Here is a 16,352-nt window from a genome sequence, read left to right on the forward strand (position 1 = left end):
TGCTCATCTGCAAAGCACAGTAGAAAAAGATAAAGGAATTCTTCACTTCAAACGATTTTAGGAAGATGTGTAAAATGTCAGAAAAGTGCACAATTTTATAGCAAAAAAACCACCCGAAATAGGCTGTAGCGGTGAGACAATGAATCTGTTTATACAAAATCCTCAAAAGGAGGAAGAAACAAGTGTTATGGGTCAGGCTCTTTTTAACATTGCAGAAAAAAAAAAAAAAAAAAAAAAAGACTCCACTGAGCCAATGGGCAGCAGCGATCCCGTGCATGAGTGTGGTGGTGATGGTCATCCTACACAGCAACTCTCCTCTGTCTCCCTCACAGTAGCCAAGAAGAGTTTTAAGGGTAAGTGCAGGTTAATGTGTTTATATTTCTTTATTTTCGTTACTGTGTTGCATTAAGTTACCATATTATACTCATTTTTATGAGAGTATTTTGGGCTGTGGAACAAATCATCTGGGTTTCCATTATTTCTTATGGGGCAGTTTGCTTTGATACACAAGTGTTTTGGATTACAAGCACATTTCCAAAAGGAACTATACTGGTAAACAAGGTTTTACTATCTTTGTCCCCACAGGGTTGAAATTATTGCAGTTAACCTGGTAGTCCACGAGTGTCACCTCAGTAAGTCTCAGATCCACGGATTCCTGGATACTGTACCTTGACACCCATTCTAAGGTGCAGCAGGGACCGCTTTCGTAAAAGAACCCTTCCTGTAGAAAATATTTTGTAAATTCCTTGGCACAACTAAAAATACCCCCAGGTGGTTACTGACATAAAGATTGATTATAATGTTCCATAGATGACGTCCCATCCCTAGGATTCCTCCCTGTAGGTTTGTAAATTTCTGCTCTTTCCGAGTGAGTAACGTGGTTCTCTTTCACCACACATCCTCCACCCGGAACGCAGCTCCGTGCTTCCGATCTCAGGGCTGCTGGATCACCCAGTCCTCCACCCTGGAACCACTGCCCGCATCTGGATTTGGGGTTCCCGGGGGCCTACTCAGCACTTCGCGTTTAGCCGGGTTCCGCACCACTGCCAGTCTTCTCTCTCCAGCACCCCACGCGCTCCCAAGCCCTAGCCCTGCCCGCGTCCAGAACTGGTCCACATCGCCAGCCTTAGCCCTGGCCACGCCCCACTGCCCGCCCACACCAGGTCCTCGCCCTGACCACGCCCCTCAGCACCCGGGCCCCGCCCCAGGCCCGCCCGCACCGCTAGCCCTGGCCACGCCCCACTGCCCGCCCACACCAGGTCCTCGCCCTGACCACGCCCCTCAGCATCCGGGCCCCGCCCCAGGCCCGCCCATACCCTAGTTATAGCCCCGCCCACGCCCCGCCCCCAGGCCAGAGTCCTCTTCCGCTAACGCCAGGCTGGCCGCCACCGGTGCTGCGGTTATCCTGGCGCGTCGCTGGTGCCCGAGGTACGCCGCAGGCTCCGGGCCCGGGTGCAGAGGCCGCCGGGCCCTCGCCGTCGCCCTTGGGGCTCACGCTGGTCTAGGAGCCTGAGGGATTTGGCGTGCTGGTTTCGCTGGGGTGCGCTCCGACCGCCGAGCGCGTCTCCGCCTGCGCGGCCAAGGTCACGAGCGGCCGTGGGATGGCGCGGCGGGGAGCGCTCCGGGCCGGCCTGCTCTCCCCGGCTGCGGAGAGCTTTGCTCGGGACGCCTGCCCGCCGCGCTCCGCGGGTTGCTGGGCGCCGCGCCAGGCGCGCAACGGCAGCTGTGGCTTCCGCAGGCCGGGAGGCCCGGGCACCCGCGCTGCGGCCGCCTCTCCGCCCGGGAGCCCGCCAGCCCCGAGAGCGCGGGCTGCCGCAGCGCTGCGATCCCGACCGATTTTCCCTTGTAAATGGGCACGTGTTTTGCAGCTTGTTAGAAGCCACATTTCGTTTTAAGATGTTTGCTCTACATTTTATGAGAAGTGGGAAATGTAGGCGTTGAGTGGATGGTTTAAATTTTCTTTTCTACTTGGAATGTTCTCCACATCAAATTCGGGTAAAATGTAGTTCTCATTTTTGAAAGAAAAAAAACATGTAAAAGATATTAAGAGCGGATTTTACTGAGCTGCATACTTCTAATACTTCGGGGTTTGAATTTAGCCTTTCACAAGTTAGGTAACTTCAAGGAAAGTGACATTTGAGCTTTGTGTTATTCTTGTCGTCATCAAGGCCCTTAACTTTGGCATGCAGGACCGTGACTGGTTGGTTGGTTGGTTGGGTCTTTATGCAGTTCAGGCTGGCCTGGAACTCAACAGTTCTCCTGCCTCAGTCTCCGGAGTGCAGGGATCACAGACGTGCACCACTGTGCCAGGCTAGGGCCCTCCTGGTGAACATCCTGTTTTCATTTGGGTTCTGTTTTGTTTACTGCCTCAATTCTGTGCTTTGAAGTTTACCATCCCACCCCAGCTTACGGCATGTGTTTAAAAACTTGGTGCCCCTAACATCACCTGCTGTTGCTGCTTTGCTCCTCTGGCCCAGGGACACCAGGGTGAGGGTGGACACCTCTGCCAGCCCACTTCATCCTGCAGTGAGGTGGATCCTCGCCTGCCTCTGGGGAGGTCATGTGGGAAGCAGGCGACCAGTCACCGTCCTGTGAACGCTTCTCCTGTCTCCACCCCCGCCTACTCTTTCCTCCTGTGTATGCTGGGACCCCTGTTTGGCTGGCAGAAACCAGAATCTACCCGATAGCAGTTACACCTTGTAAATCTGAGCACCAGGCAGTTTTCAGGACACGATCTCAGGAAGAAACTTGGGTGCTTTAATCCTGTTTTCCTGCTCCTTTTTTTTTCCTCTGATGAAAAATTAACAGTGGTTGTTATGTTGCATATTGTTACCTCCAAGGCAGTTCAGATTTCCAGATATAGACATGCAAACTTGATCAAAAAAGTGAGTTTTAACCGTTCCTTTCAACAAACCAGTAGAAATTAGTAATACAGTTGGCTTAAGAACCTGGGGGGGGCCCCCCGCCTTTTTTCCTTTCCCTCGTCCCAGTTTTCTTTCCTTTTGAGCAATTTCTTTCCCTGTCACAGTATCTGTTGTGCCTTTCAGATTTTATTTACTCTTTTCAGGTTCTTACAGTAGGGAGACAAATACAGTGTTTGCACAGTGTTTATTCACTTACGAGTATGGTCTCCCTTGTATGCCTTTTTAAAAATTTATTTATTTTATTTTATTTTGTACAGGGTCTTGCTATGCAGCTCAGACTCATAGTGATCCTCCTGTCTCAGCCTCCTCAGTGCTGGATTCCAGGCATGCACACCCACTCCCAATTTCGGTGGCTGGTTCGGAGAGGGGCTGGCGTGGCATGTGGTACCAGGCATCAAATCTGGGCCATTGCACTTGGAGGCAGGTGCTTAGACCTCCAGGTTATCTTCCCATCCCCCTTACATGCCTTTTATTTGCTTCCTATAACAAAATTTACATAGCAAAAATGTCCATTCAGCCAGGCATAATCCCAGCACTGTAATCCCAGCACTCAGGAGGCTGAGACAGGAGGATCAATTGAAGTTCAAGCCCAGCCTGAGCTACATAGTGAGTTCAAATCCATTCTGAAATGTGTAGTGAAATCCTGTCTCACAACGATGAAGGGAGAGGGATGGAGGGAGAGAGAGAAAATAAATCTGGGGGCTTTTGTCCTTCATTGAAATGCTTACAAATGCCTCCCTCAATTATAACTTCCTTCTCCGTTATTTTAAATGGACAGTCAGGTGGAACTGAGCTTTTTTTTTTTTTGTACTGGGAATTCAACTTGCACTTGTCAGGCAGGCACTATGCCACTGAGTTATGTCCCCAGCCCCTGCATTACTTTAAAATTACTGCAGTTAACTATAATATTGATTTACATAGGACTCTGTACTGCTGTTTGCAGATGCCTGGCTGGAACAGGTATGGAGATAATATTTACAGATAAATGTTGCAATTTAGCGAGGGTAGAGAGTAGTTAGAATTCGGCTGCGAGGCAGGTGTGGCGGCACGTACCTGTAATCCCAGCACCGCACTCTGGGATGCTAAGGCAGGAGGATCAAATTCAAGCCTGCTTTAGTGATGGAGAAAGACTATCTCAAAATAAGACAGCAGAAGAATCTGGGAAGAGTCCCTTAGTTCAGTCCCTATACTAGGGGGTGGGGGATATCAAGCTGCAGAAAAAGAAGTACTCGTAAAAATCGAAGTCTGCCCCTTTGTGGTCTTTCTCAGGTCCTTGGTTTCCAAGTGGTTTAGCAGCTCGAGCAGAACAGCCATGGTGGCCAGCGAGAAGGATTTTGAAAATGCGGTGCATCAGGTGAAACTGTTGAAGGAGGATCCAGGAAATGACGCAAAGCTAAAACTGTACGCCCTGTATAAGCAGGTAGGTGTCCAAGGCTGTCAGTGTGGGCCCTTGGTTTGCTGCTACTAGAAACTAGAAAGTGACAGTGTTAATTTGCTGACAAGATGCTTGTCTTGAAAGGATGCCTGTTGGGAGCCGCGGAGATGCCAGCTCCAGTAGCAGCTGCAAGAGTCAGGGCCCGTGGGGCTTAGCCACGCTGCGCCAGGTCCAGCCGGTCCTTACCTTAGCCCTAGTTTGGTGGTGCCAGGGGTATTCTCACAGCTCGAGGGGTGACTTTGTTCCCATGAAATGATTGCCTGCTGGTGGTGGTCTGGTCTGATCGCATGAGGCTCTGTGCTTTTCTGGGATCCAGGATGCCATGAGTTTAGGACAACAGCTGGAGACTTTAGGGTGTCCTGCAGGACAGAGGGGTCTGGAACTGGATGTCATACAGGCTGGTGAGTGGATGTCCCTCTCAGTCCTGAAGTTTCCTTTCATTACGCCCATCTTGGTGTCCTCTGTCTTGAGGGAAGGAGCCAGGGCAGGTAAGCTCGGGGCCAGTCAACTGTTCTGCCAGCTTTTATCAGATGCTGAAATGGATTTGATCAGTTTGGGGAAATGAAGCTTAAGCCTGTTGTTTTCATTACCTACTAACTAAATTAACTACATCTTATTTGTAGTCTGGAGCAAAGAGTCGAGGATTTTAGCAAAAACTGATTTAAGCTGCTGATGGTCTCAGAAGAAAACACAGGTCGTGCTTTTGATGAGTAACTAGGCTGATTTAGTCGATCTCTCTCCAGTGCGGCCAAATCCCCAACACCGCAGTGTGACAGAGGGCAAATTTCAGCTCAGGCCGTGTGCAGCAGGCTCTGCCTCCCACGCACCTGGATGTAGTGCCCCTGGTCCAGGCCCTGTCCTTTCAGTGGTCTCTGCTTCATGACTGTGTCACTGTCTGATGTTACATAGAGACGTTCTGAACAAATAACTCTTTAGAAATAATGTCTCCTAGAGTGTGCCTTTCATGTTTTGTATATATTTGTATATATTTCTGTCTGCTTTTTTTTTTTTTTTTTAAGTCACAAAGTAACCCTTTGGGATCACAGTCAAATAAAAGATACTTAAAAGATACAACTTGTATTCTGGGGCAACTGGGGAGATTGGAATAGGGGCTGAGCACTAGAAACTACCTGGGAATTATTGTTAATGGTGTCATAGTTATATAAAATGAAATTTAAGAAATTCATACTAAGACTGTTTAAGGAATGCACACTAAGTATGAGGCATGAAATTGCATGACATTTGGGGTTCAGGAGAGAAAAGCAAAAACAAAAAAGAGAAAAGCAGTGTTTGGTAATTATTCAGTGTAGATGAGTGGGTATTGGGAGCTTAAATAGTACACTTTGGTGTAAGTTTGGAAATGTTTATAACTCAACTGAGAACCGGAGCTGTTCAGGTGTGATGCCAAGGACTTCCCCGGGAGGCCTGCCACGTGGACTCCTGCATCTCCTATCAGATGACTGTCATGACCGCCGTTGGTAAGGCTGTAACCCTGGCCGCACAGAGGCTGCAGCCTCGGGCTGGGCAGTCACCTGGAAGCCCTTGAGTTGTGGTGCCTGAAATGAGCACCTTGTTTGCCCAGGGCATGGAGCAGTGTGGCTTAGGGAGGGTGGGGAGTGACCCTCCTCCTGGAGCTGCATGGCCACACGGTTGTATCTATCCGGAGCGCCTAGAACAAGTGGCAGTGCAGCGGGATGGGCTTCCGCTTGGAAGACCCCATGTGTCGTGCCATGCCTTTCCCCAATTTGGGGGCAGTCATGGTGTCGCAGCTGCTTATGAAGAGGCCAGCAGAAACCTCATCACCTTTGCTTCCCCTGTACTGTTCTAGGTGCTTTTCCTCTTGGCCAGTTCGAATCTGTATCCTCCTGTAAGAAACCCTGGGGCCAGCAGGATAGCTTAGCGACTAAACACCTGCTTAGGCAAGCACAGGGACCAGGGTTTAATCCCTGGCACCACAAGCTGCACCGGCCCTTCCCCTGGGCGTGGTGGCGCATGCCTGTAATCCCAGCACTGAGGAGTCCTGGCTGCATTGTGAGACCTTGTGCCAAACACATAAACAAAAAAAAAAAAAGAAACCCTGACCCTGCATAACAGCGCAGGGAACCTGTTCATCCCTGGTGGACGCTGAGACTCGGGAGTGGTTACCACCACCTGCAGCGCTGGCAAAGTGAGAATAGCCAGGAGACCAGGGAGCCCTCCCTTGTGGCCTGTGTTCCCTGCCACGCAGTGGTGAACTCCTGCAGGTTGGATCTGTAGGAAATTGCAGTCTCCCTTGATCGTTCAGTTGTGAGAGCCAGCTCTTCTTTCTTCTCTTAGCTAACTGTTCATTGCAAAACAGTATGTATGCTGCCAAACAGCATGATAGAGACATTTTGAAATAGAGTTTTAAATTATCTTTCCTGAGCAGTAGCCCTGTGGGCTGTTTCACTCAAGCCAGTCCCTCTGCCTGTCGTTAAGCAAATAATATGTAGTCAGTTTTGCCTTTACCGACGTGTCCTCTACGTTTCCTGTGACCCGAGGGTCTCAGAGCCCACCTTCCGCTCCACTGGCTCCAGTCCTGCAGTTGAGTTACCGCGATCCACCCCTGAAGTAGTGCTATCTTTGTTACCCTTAGATCACCTTTGGGAATCTACTGTGCATTTCCACCTGCTAACTAATTCCTTTTGAAAGCTGTTGGACTGTTTTGATTGTGAAAAAGTGGTCCTCAATAGAGAATTAAGGAAGAACTCTTCGGATTTAGGAAGCACCTTCCCAGAGCCTCTCTCTTGTGTCATTCCCACATTAGGGCAGCTGTGACTTAATTTAGCAACCCTGAGCCTGTGGCGTCTTTTGTCGCTCCAATCTCTTTCTGTTGTTTGTGCATTTTCAGCAATATCGAAGAGAGAATGAGGGAGGAGCTCAGATCCTTCTGTGTACACCATCAACCAGTTTGTGAGGAAGGCGTGTGTCCTAGTTTTGGGTTTTATGGATCTTAAACACTTAGGGCTCTGGTTTGTGTGCATGTTTGGCCATTCACCACCCCACCCTTTTCCACAGGCCACAGAAGGACCTTGTAATGTGCCCAAACCACGTGTGTTCGACTTCCTTGGCAGGGCCAAGTGGGATGCGTGGACCGCCCTAGGCAGCCTGCCCAAGGTCAGTTTATTTGTCACTATGCTTTGCTTTTATTTGTGTATTTGCTAGAATTCTAAAGAGCTTGATGTTTCTTATCAAGTGTTATCTGTAGAGCCTGTGAAATCCTGCCGTGCCTGTCCTGGATGGAATCCTGCTGCCCTGGGCAAGGTGCTACTTCCTAGGGTTGTGCGCTCCTCAGAGGCTTGCTCTGGCCTAATGGGCTAATGGTACTCTTTGTCCGCGACTCTTCAGGAAACGGCCCGGCAGAACTACGTGGATTTTGTTTCCAGCCTAAGGCCTTCACTTACATCCTCCAGCGGGGAGGGGCCTGCAGCCCACAGGAGCCTGCCTGAGTCGGAGGATGTTGTGGTGACCTCCAAAGACAGCATCACTGTAATTACACTGAACCGGCCGGCCAAAAAAAATGCCATCACCTATCAGGTAATGGTACCCTCCTGAGAGTAGCGCTGATTCTGCTTTACCTTCTCTGCTTTTTCACCCCTAAAACCATAGAGTTTCAGTCTTATTCCCATTTGTGTGAAATCTCTGGTCTGATTGATGACGATGACTAGTAATGGCGGCCACTTCACTTTTTAGTCAAGCATGCACTCTTCAGAATTTCTGCATTTTGGCTATGTTCTGTGAGTCCAAAAGGTGCACAGACTTTCCTATGAACAGAAACACAAGCCAGTTAATGAAAATGAAGTCTATATTGATAATAAGAGAATATGCAGAGGGGGCTCCTGAGGTTGTAGAAGCGACAAGTTCCACTTGCAAGTGCAGCCTTTCCGCCCTAGGCAAGCCTTATCTTGTACATGTGGGGAAGAACGGGAGCAGAGGATGGCATTCTCCACAGAGCATAACCAGCTCTGCTTTGATAGAGCTGCTGTGCCAGTGCAGCATCGAAGCTGGCCGTGAACTAGAACAATGAAAAAAATAACCACTGTGGCCCCCCGTCCCTTGGAGTTAACTGCAGGCAAGTCATTGGCTCTGCTGCAGAGCTGGACCTAAGCTGGAGACGCCTGCAGCAGCTGGGGTTCTGACAGGCGGTGTGCAGGAGGAAAGCGGTGCGACTTGGAGGATTCTTAGGGGAGAGTTGCATGAAGTGGCTGCGGGCCATCCAGTCCGGAGAGAGTGTAATCCTGCAGACTCTCTCTGTTTGCTCTGACCCATTTCTGTGGAGCTGTGTGAGCAATAGCTGCTGCTATTAGCTAGTAGGCGTTAGTGCTTTCTGTACAGAGGCTTAATTTCTACAAGAAGCCTGTTATTTTTATTTACAGTAAAGGAGGTTAAGAGGTAACCCACTGTGGTTCACATAGCAGATAAATTTGAAGTCCTGGAGCAAAGCTCGCATGTAGCCATCGCTGACCCTGGCTCAGGCCGGCAGCTTGCCATGCCACAGCCAAGTTACTGTGGTCATGATGGAGTCTGCCGCAGTGGAAGCGACCACGTCTTTGTTCATGTGTTAGGTGAGGTCCGTGCTTTTATTTCCTTGGTGTCTTTACAACCATCAGTCTTTTCCTACATGGAAATCTCATCTAAGGTGAACCTGTGTCACCTGCCCCTGGGGCGCGCTGAGAGGGTGACTGAGACTGGCGCGCACCTGGAATCCCAGCACCTGGGAGGCTGAAAACAGGTGAATCACTACAAGCCCAATCTATGTAGTGAGACCCTGTAGACCCTGTGTTAAATACATTAAAATATGTGTGTGTGTGTGTGTGTGTGTATACATGTACTTTGTCAAAAAAGCAAGTCTTTGTATTTAAGCAATGTCAATATTTCACTGAAACAATTTAATAGCTTTATAATATTTTGTTGTGTGAATGTCATAGATTAATCATATTCCTAATCTTGATCATTTATGTGTTTTCATCTTCTAAAATGCCATTTGCCAACTTATGTTAAGTGATTTAAAATACAGCCTTGATCAAGTAAAAATAAATAAATAAATGCCTTGCAAGCTGTCATAGTGTGTCCGAAAGAGTCACAGATGTCCCTCACTCAACATTTGGAAGCCGTTACCATGGATGCTGTCACAGCACTCGGGAAATCCCAGCCTTGGGGCGTTTATTAATCCTCCCGACTGCCTGGGACACTGGTTCTTTCCGGAGGTCGTAACTGAGATAGATGGCTCTTCATGAAAAGCTTTCCCTGCCTGCCTCCTGCCCCCGCCCTGGGCGTCCTCGGCACCTCTGGTGGTTTTGCTTTATACTCTTCATTCGTGGCCCTGTACTTGAACTCAGTGATCTCTATTGATTGTGAAAGCTCAAAGACCATTTGTTCTTTGTGTACTTGTGTAGCCAAGAAGTTACTGCTCCTCCGCTCCTACCGGGGCACCTGGTACTTGATGATGCAGAGTGATTTTAGAAGAAATAAAAGTGCTTTCAGATGCCTTGAGCCACCATTTTGGTTGTTTAAGTACAAATGACCTAAGTGGTGGCCTGGGAGAGCGAATCCGTGGGCTTCGCGCTTTCTGTTCTTACTTTCTGTTCTCTTCTTGTCTTCCTGCTCATGCAGATGTATCAAGATATCACACTTGCACTGAAAGCTGCGAGCAAGGATAACTCCACCATCACAGTTTTTACAGGTAAGACATTTTTCCTGGATGCCTCCAAGTCCTATTTTGGGGATTCTCTTATTAGTCAGGGAATTGAGTTAAAAAGCGTGGAGGGGTCGGGGATATAGTTCACTGGCATAATTGCCTGCCTAGCAAGCGCGTGGTCCTGAGTTTGATCCCTGGTACTGAAAAACAAAGTGTGGCGATCTTTTCCAGTATGCCACGCTTTAATTTGTTAAGTGTACAGTAATAAGATAGAGCAGGGGAGATAGCGGCACCAGCACCTGCCTGGCAAGTACAGGGTCCTGAGCTCGATCCCCTGTACGAAACCAATAAAATAATAGCATAATAAATACAGACAGCCTGCTCTCTGATAATCATCCGAGGAAAAGCAAGATCCCCAAGGCTAGGTTTGTACAAGAACAGTCATGGTGGCCACATCCTCCGTAGCCAAAACAGAAGGCAAGTCAAATGGACAGATGAAGAAAGTGCCGACTGTTCACGCAGCGGAATACTACTGAGAAATAAAAAGGACCAGCTAACTACTACCCACAAGAGCAAGTCTTTAAAACCTGGTTCAGCTGAGTGAGTCAAGCACAAGAGGGTCCATACTGTGTGATTCAGTGCATGTCAGTTCCATGCCAGGCAGAAGTGCTGTTCTATAGTGACGGAAGAGTGAAAGTGGGTGGTGGGGAAGGGCTAGAAGAGAGCTCCGGGCTGTGCTGGTGTGGACCTCGTGGCATGACCCGCCTCCTCTGCAGTTCTGTCTTCCTCCACCTCCCCTTCCACCTCTCATCGTTTGTTTTTCTTCCTAAGGCCTTGGACATACTAGGCAATTGCTCTACCCCTGAGCCACATTCCCAGGCCTTTACATTGATTTTATGTTTTTCTTTTTTTTTTTTTTGTCTTTTAAGACAGGATCTCCATGTGCAGTTCAGACTGGACTTGAGCTCACTTTGTAGCCCGTGCTGGTTTCAAACTTGCAACAATCCTCCTGCCTCAGCCTCCAGAATGCTGGGATTACAGGCATACCCCACCATGCCTAGCTTACATTGATCTTGAAACATGAAAAGTAGATAATTTAACTATGATATAAAGGCGAGATGCATGAAGGTGTGTGTGCCACACGGGTCTGGTTTAATCCAGAAGCTTAGGGATGAATGTTGCTAAAGAAGAGATAGTTAACTGCACTGAGACTTGAAGGAGTAGTGCCGCTATCTGGAAGGGAGAGGTAGGAAGAGTTACCCTTGTTGAGCGCAGCGGGGCAGAGGGTCTGTGTCGGGGATCCCCAGTCTGTTTGGTGGGTTGGAACAAGAGCCACGGCTGGTGCATATCAAGCAGGGAGCCAGGGGAGCGCAGAATGAAGATGAGCGGGATTGGCCATGTGGGGCTTTCTAGATCCCTCTAAGAAGTTTTATCTTCAGTCAGACATGGTAGCACAAGTCTGTAATCCCAGCACTCAGAGACTGCGGCAAGATAACTGTGACTTTGAGGCCAACCTGAGCTACACAGAGACCTCCTAGCTGGCCAGATCCTGCCTCAATAAACAAACAAAACAAAACATTTTTTTTTTTTTTCAGAGTGAGTGAAGTCATTGGGCAATGTTTATTAAAAATAATTTACAAACAGTGAAATCACCAGTTCTTAAGGGTTCACCTGGGGCCGTGGAGATAGCTCAGCAGTGAGTTCAGTCCCTGGTACCAAACAAACAGAAATGCTCACTTTAATGAGCTCTGATCTCTGTAAACACCTACTTGACTGTGTCCAGAACAGTGGTTCCACCTCATCCTCAAGTGGTCCACGCCAGGCCTTCCACAGACGCCCAAAACCTTAGAGTGCTACCATGCCCTCAGCGTGTGCTGGGAGTTTTTCGGCAGACAGCACTCGGTATCCTCACGTCTTGTGTCCATGGATTAAACAAATCAAAACTTATGTCTGTACCAAAGAGACTTTTCCTTATCCTTGTTTCCTAAGTGCTACAGGAAATAACAGTATGCAGAATCCAAGCAAGGACTGTGTCACTTCCCGTACGAGTGTGGCATTTGGGTGGGTGGGCCTTTGCATCTGTGGGCACCCAGAAACCAAGTACTTGGGTGCCAAGGGACAACTGCTCATGCATACGTTTAACAGAGTTTTATTTATAAATTAGGTAATAATACTAATGTTTAAAAATAATGATATTTAATAACAAAAGTTAATTAGAATTTAGGGATTATTTTCTGGAATTTTCCACTTAATATTTTCAGACCAACAGTGTCCACATTGAACTGAAACCAAACTGCTGGTAAGGGGGGCCGGGAGTCTGCTGGACAGACAGCCTCTCCCTCGCTGGTCTATGAATGAAGAAAGAACCACAGTTGCTTCGCCAGGGCATCTCAGGTGCCCACACAGAGCCCGGTGCAGAGCAAATTCAGCAGTCACAGCGTGAGTGAGGACACGAGTGACTGCTGGGTCTGCTGGTTTTGTTGTTGACAGGAAATGGCAACTATTACAGCAGTGGGAACGATCTGAGTAACTTCTCTAATAGATCCGGCAGTTTACAGCAGATGTATGCAGAGAGTGCGCTTACCCTGAGGTAAGAGTGACATTTGCCACAGAGCCCTGTGGGCTCGCACTTAAGCACGCAAGTGGTTTTAGTTGAGAGAAGGTGAAATAACTGTTCTCAGCCCAGATGTGGTTCTTTCCAGCCTCCACCAAGCGTGTCCCTAAGCTCCGTCAGTAGCGGGGCCTTCGCTTGTGTCCGGCCTCTGGTCCTGCCAGTCTGCATGAGCCCCAGTAAAAGGCATAGGTGAACCACACGCATCCGTAGAATCCTGTCCTTGGGACAGAAGAAATGAGCAGGTTCTCCAGGGGAACGGATGGCCTCAGTGAATGTGATCACAGGAGATGTGACATGGTATTGAAAAACACAGGACGTCGCAAGGGTTGGCTCTGGCTCCATATGCCATGTGGTGCTGGCTACGCCTTGTCGCCACCGTCTCTAAGGCCACGGCCAGTGGGCAGCCCTGAGCTCGTGGCCCCAAAGGTGGGTGCCGAGCAGGTTTTGACTCGCAGCACAGCTTTCCGTCCGGGGCCACTCGGGGATGTCCTGGTTGGACCAGGCGAAGGTGCCGGGGGAGGGGACGCTGTGGGAGGCTGCAGTCGGTGCTGTCCTGGAGACACCCTGCTTGTACTTCAGGAACGCACACAGCGCAGGAGCACTGAATGGTTTCTGTTGCTTTCTTGTAGGAATTTTGTGGACTCTTTTATCGACTTCCCTAAGCCGCTGGTGGCCCTGGTGAACGGTCCAGCTGTGGGAATCGCCGTCACCGTGCTTGGGCTGTTCGATGCTGTGTACGCATCCGACAGGGTGAGTGACTCCCAGGGCGGAGAGGCCGGGGCAGCAGGGCGAAGTGGATCCTCCTGGGCCGTTGGCAGGAGCGAGTGGAGCACATGTGGTTTGTTGTGGAATGGACTCTAGTTGGAATTTTCTCAAAGAATTCGTCTGGCTTGACACTTTATTTTTCCTTCCGTCTCAGTGCCTGTGAACTGGCATGTTCCTGGACCTCGGTGCAGGCGCTGCCCTGACTCCGGTCGTTGTGTATTCTGAACAAGGATAGCCACTGGTTTTCAGTTTTTATGGTATTCTGTATGGCTCCGGTGCCACGTGAGAGCCTTCTGGGAGAGAGGTAGCATCTTTGCAGCGGTAGCAGGGGACTGTCTGATCGCTTCCTGTCCGTCGGGAGTAAGCAGGGACTGCGGTTGTTACCTTCACTGCCTCCTTTGCAGCTGAGAAAACTGAAGGCCGAGAGGGCCCTCGTCCATACCAGTTTCAGCTGTGTGTTCACCACTGAATTAATTGTTTTGATTTTTACTCTTACAAGAGTGTCTTGTGTTACAGCAGAAAAAAAAAATGAAAAATATGGAAGAATACAAAGAAAAAGATTTTTTAAATCTATGTTAATTGGGTATGGTGATACACATCTGTAATCCTAGCACACGGGAGGCTGGGGCAGGAGGATTGCTACAAGTTCAAGGCCAGACTGGGCTAAAAAGTGAGTTCAAGGCCAGCCTGAACTACATAGTGAGGCCCTGTCTCAAAAAGACAAAAAACAAAACAGTAAATCAGTCCATGTTAGGCTGCAGCTCAGCGGCAGAGTGCTCTCCTAGCACCCAATCACCCCCAAATTCACTCCAGGGTGAGGGGATGGGGTACAGGAAGACTTGGGTTAGCTGGTACAAAGTAGCAATATATGGGGCCAGCGAGCTAGCTCAGCAGCGTATGTGCCTGCCTGGCAAGCGCAAGGTCCTGAGTTTGATCCCTGGTATCAAAAAACAGAAACGAACAACAACAAAATATGTGAGTTTGAGGAATCCAGTATGTGGAGTGGAGAATGGAGTTACTGTTGTGTGGGATTCAGGGTGTTACGTGATCATGTAGGAGACTGAGTGCAGCTATAAGCGGTGACAGATCCACTCATTTCCTCCATTATGACAACCGTTTTATTTTATGTTGTGTTGTGTATGTTTGATACACACAAATTTATCTTTTAAAAATTATTCCCTATTTCAGCACTCACAGACAACCATTATGCTGGTGTTGGGGTTCTGAACTTGCCTACCTTGACCAGTGCCCCAAGCCCTAACTGCTGGAACCCAAAGCTGTTTCCAGCTTTTGTCACCAGAAGCAAAGTTGTGCAGGACATTTGTCTTAGAATTTTGTGTCCAGGACATGTGCCACAGAGCTGATAACCACCTCTGGGCTTGACAGAGTCTCCAAGTGACTTTTGCGTAGGTAGTGGTGAAACTGTTAATCTGTAACCATTTGAGAAACATTTGGGGTGTGTGTGTGTGTGTGTGTGTGTGTGTGTGTGTGTGTGTGTAACTCCTGAAGAGATTCCCGGGACTTAGCATTCCGCATTTCATGAGTGAGTACCATACTGCATCATGAGTTCATGTTCATCTCACAAAACACAAACTAATATGTTCTATCCATTCTCTTTCTTTTTGACACAAGGTCTTGCTACACAGCTCAGGCTGGCCTTGAGCTCACTTTGTAGTTCAGGCTGGTCTCAGACTCACAACAAGCCTCCTGCCTCAGCCTCCAGAATGCTGAAATTACAGGGGTGTGCTGCCACGCCTGGCCATCTCTCCATTCTTTATTATTAGCTGTGGTTATTAAGGCCTGTTAGCTTCTCTGTCAGCCAGTGGTGCCTTTCCACATGAGACTTTTTACAAGGAAGAAAATATAAAAATAAATATCTGAGTGCTTTCTGTGTCCTGGGCACTCTGCTCATTTATCTCACATACAGAATCCCATAATGCACACAGTAGCCCTGTGGGATAGGTTCCGTATACCACTTTACAGATTCGGAAACCATGGCACAGGGCTGGGGACCTAGCTCAGCAGCATACGTGCCTGCCTGGCAAGCGCCAGAAGCGAGGTTTGATCCCTGGTACCACATACTGTGCCAGTCCCAGAACCTGACGTGGTGGCACACACCTGTAATTCCAGTGCTGGGGAGGCTGAGACAGGAGGAGCACTATGAGTCCAAGCTTCATAGTGAGACCCTGTGCCAAATAAAATATATAAATGTATGGTTTTTAAAAAATTAAAAAAACGAAAACCATGGTACAGAGCGTAAGCAGCTTTCCCCAGGGCACCGAGCACTCCGAGGCAGGGCCTAAGCCATCGCTGCTCAGGTCCCGAAAGTGAAATCCTAGGTGCTGCTTTTTCGTCAGCTGTGTGCGTACCTGTTTGTGGGCTCTGTGGTTGGCGTTTCTTCTTCTTCTTCTTCTGATTGTATGCCTTAGGCTGTGTCTTCTTAGTGTATTTTCCTGAATAATCTCTCTGGGAGGAAAACAAGACAAAATTAATAGAAACATTTTATTTTGTGTTTTTATTTATGTGCTGCATACGTTATATATTTCTGTCTTTGAACAAAAAACAGTAACACAGTGTCTGACTGTAGTGAATGAAATCTGAAGTGTTTCACACATTCCCAGTTATAAATTGTCTTTCATAAGCAGTTTTTATCAAGACACACAAAACATACCTTAAAAGGGAAATTATATCCTAAATAACCGGTATCAAAAATTGATTCTAATATCTAAAGCCAATCAAAACATCTGTAAGGCAAAATCAAGACGAAAGATTGAACAGTTTTTCAACTCTTAGAACAAAGGCTAGTCTCCCTAAAATATTTTAAAATACAGCTATAGAACAGTAGATTAACAACCTAGCATGGAAGCGAGAATGGAGGAGTAGCCCACAGAAAAGTGGCAGCAGATCTCAGAACCGTGGCCGAAGCCGGCATGGTGCGTGTCAGCCACTCTCCCATGG

The 16,352-nt window shown here is 48.4% G+C and overlaps 1 protein-coding gene across 2 annotated transcripts in view; it reads left to right on the forward strand.

Annotated features, from left to right (window-relative positions):
- The first annotated feature begins 1,353 nt into the window (after window positions 1-1,353).
- The window catches only part of Eci2 (enoyl-CoA delta isomerase 2), a 19,541-nt gene continuing 4,542 nt past the window's right edge, over window positions 1,354-16,352 (forward strand). Inside the window, exons 1-8 of one of the 2 annotated variants that reach the window (XM_023712125.1) lie at window positions 1,368-1,428; window positions 3,249-3,348; window positions 4,194-4,344; window positions 7,396-7,494; window positions 7,726-7,914; window positions 9,991-10,060; window positions 12,506-12,605; window positions 13,259-13,379. In XM_023712125.1, coding sequence (XP_023567893.1) covers window positions 3,251-3,348; window positions 4,194-4,344; window positions 7,396-7,494; window positions 7,726-7,914; window positions 9,991-10,060; window positions 12,506-12,605; window positions 13,259-13,379 — 828 coding nt within the window. In that variant the 5' untranslated portion in view covers window positions 1,368-1,428; window positions 3,249-3,250. Of the gene's footprint in view, window positions 1,429-3,248; window positions 3,349-4,193; window positions 4,345-7,395; window positions 7,495-7,725; window positions 7,915-9,990; window positions 10,061-12,505; window positions 12,606-13,258; window positions 13,380-16,352 lie in introns of both variants that reach the window. The other variant, XM_004628386.3, reaches the window with a different exon arrangement.

The sequence above is a fragment of the Octodon degus genome, unplaced genomic scaffold (genome assembly GCF_000260255.1).
Source record: "Octodon degus isolate 3935 unplaced genomic scaffold, OctDeg1.0 scaffold00023, whole genome shotgun sequence".
NCBI lineage: Eukaryota > Metazoa > Chordata > Mammalia > Rodentia > Octodontidae > Octodon > Octodon degus.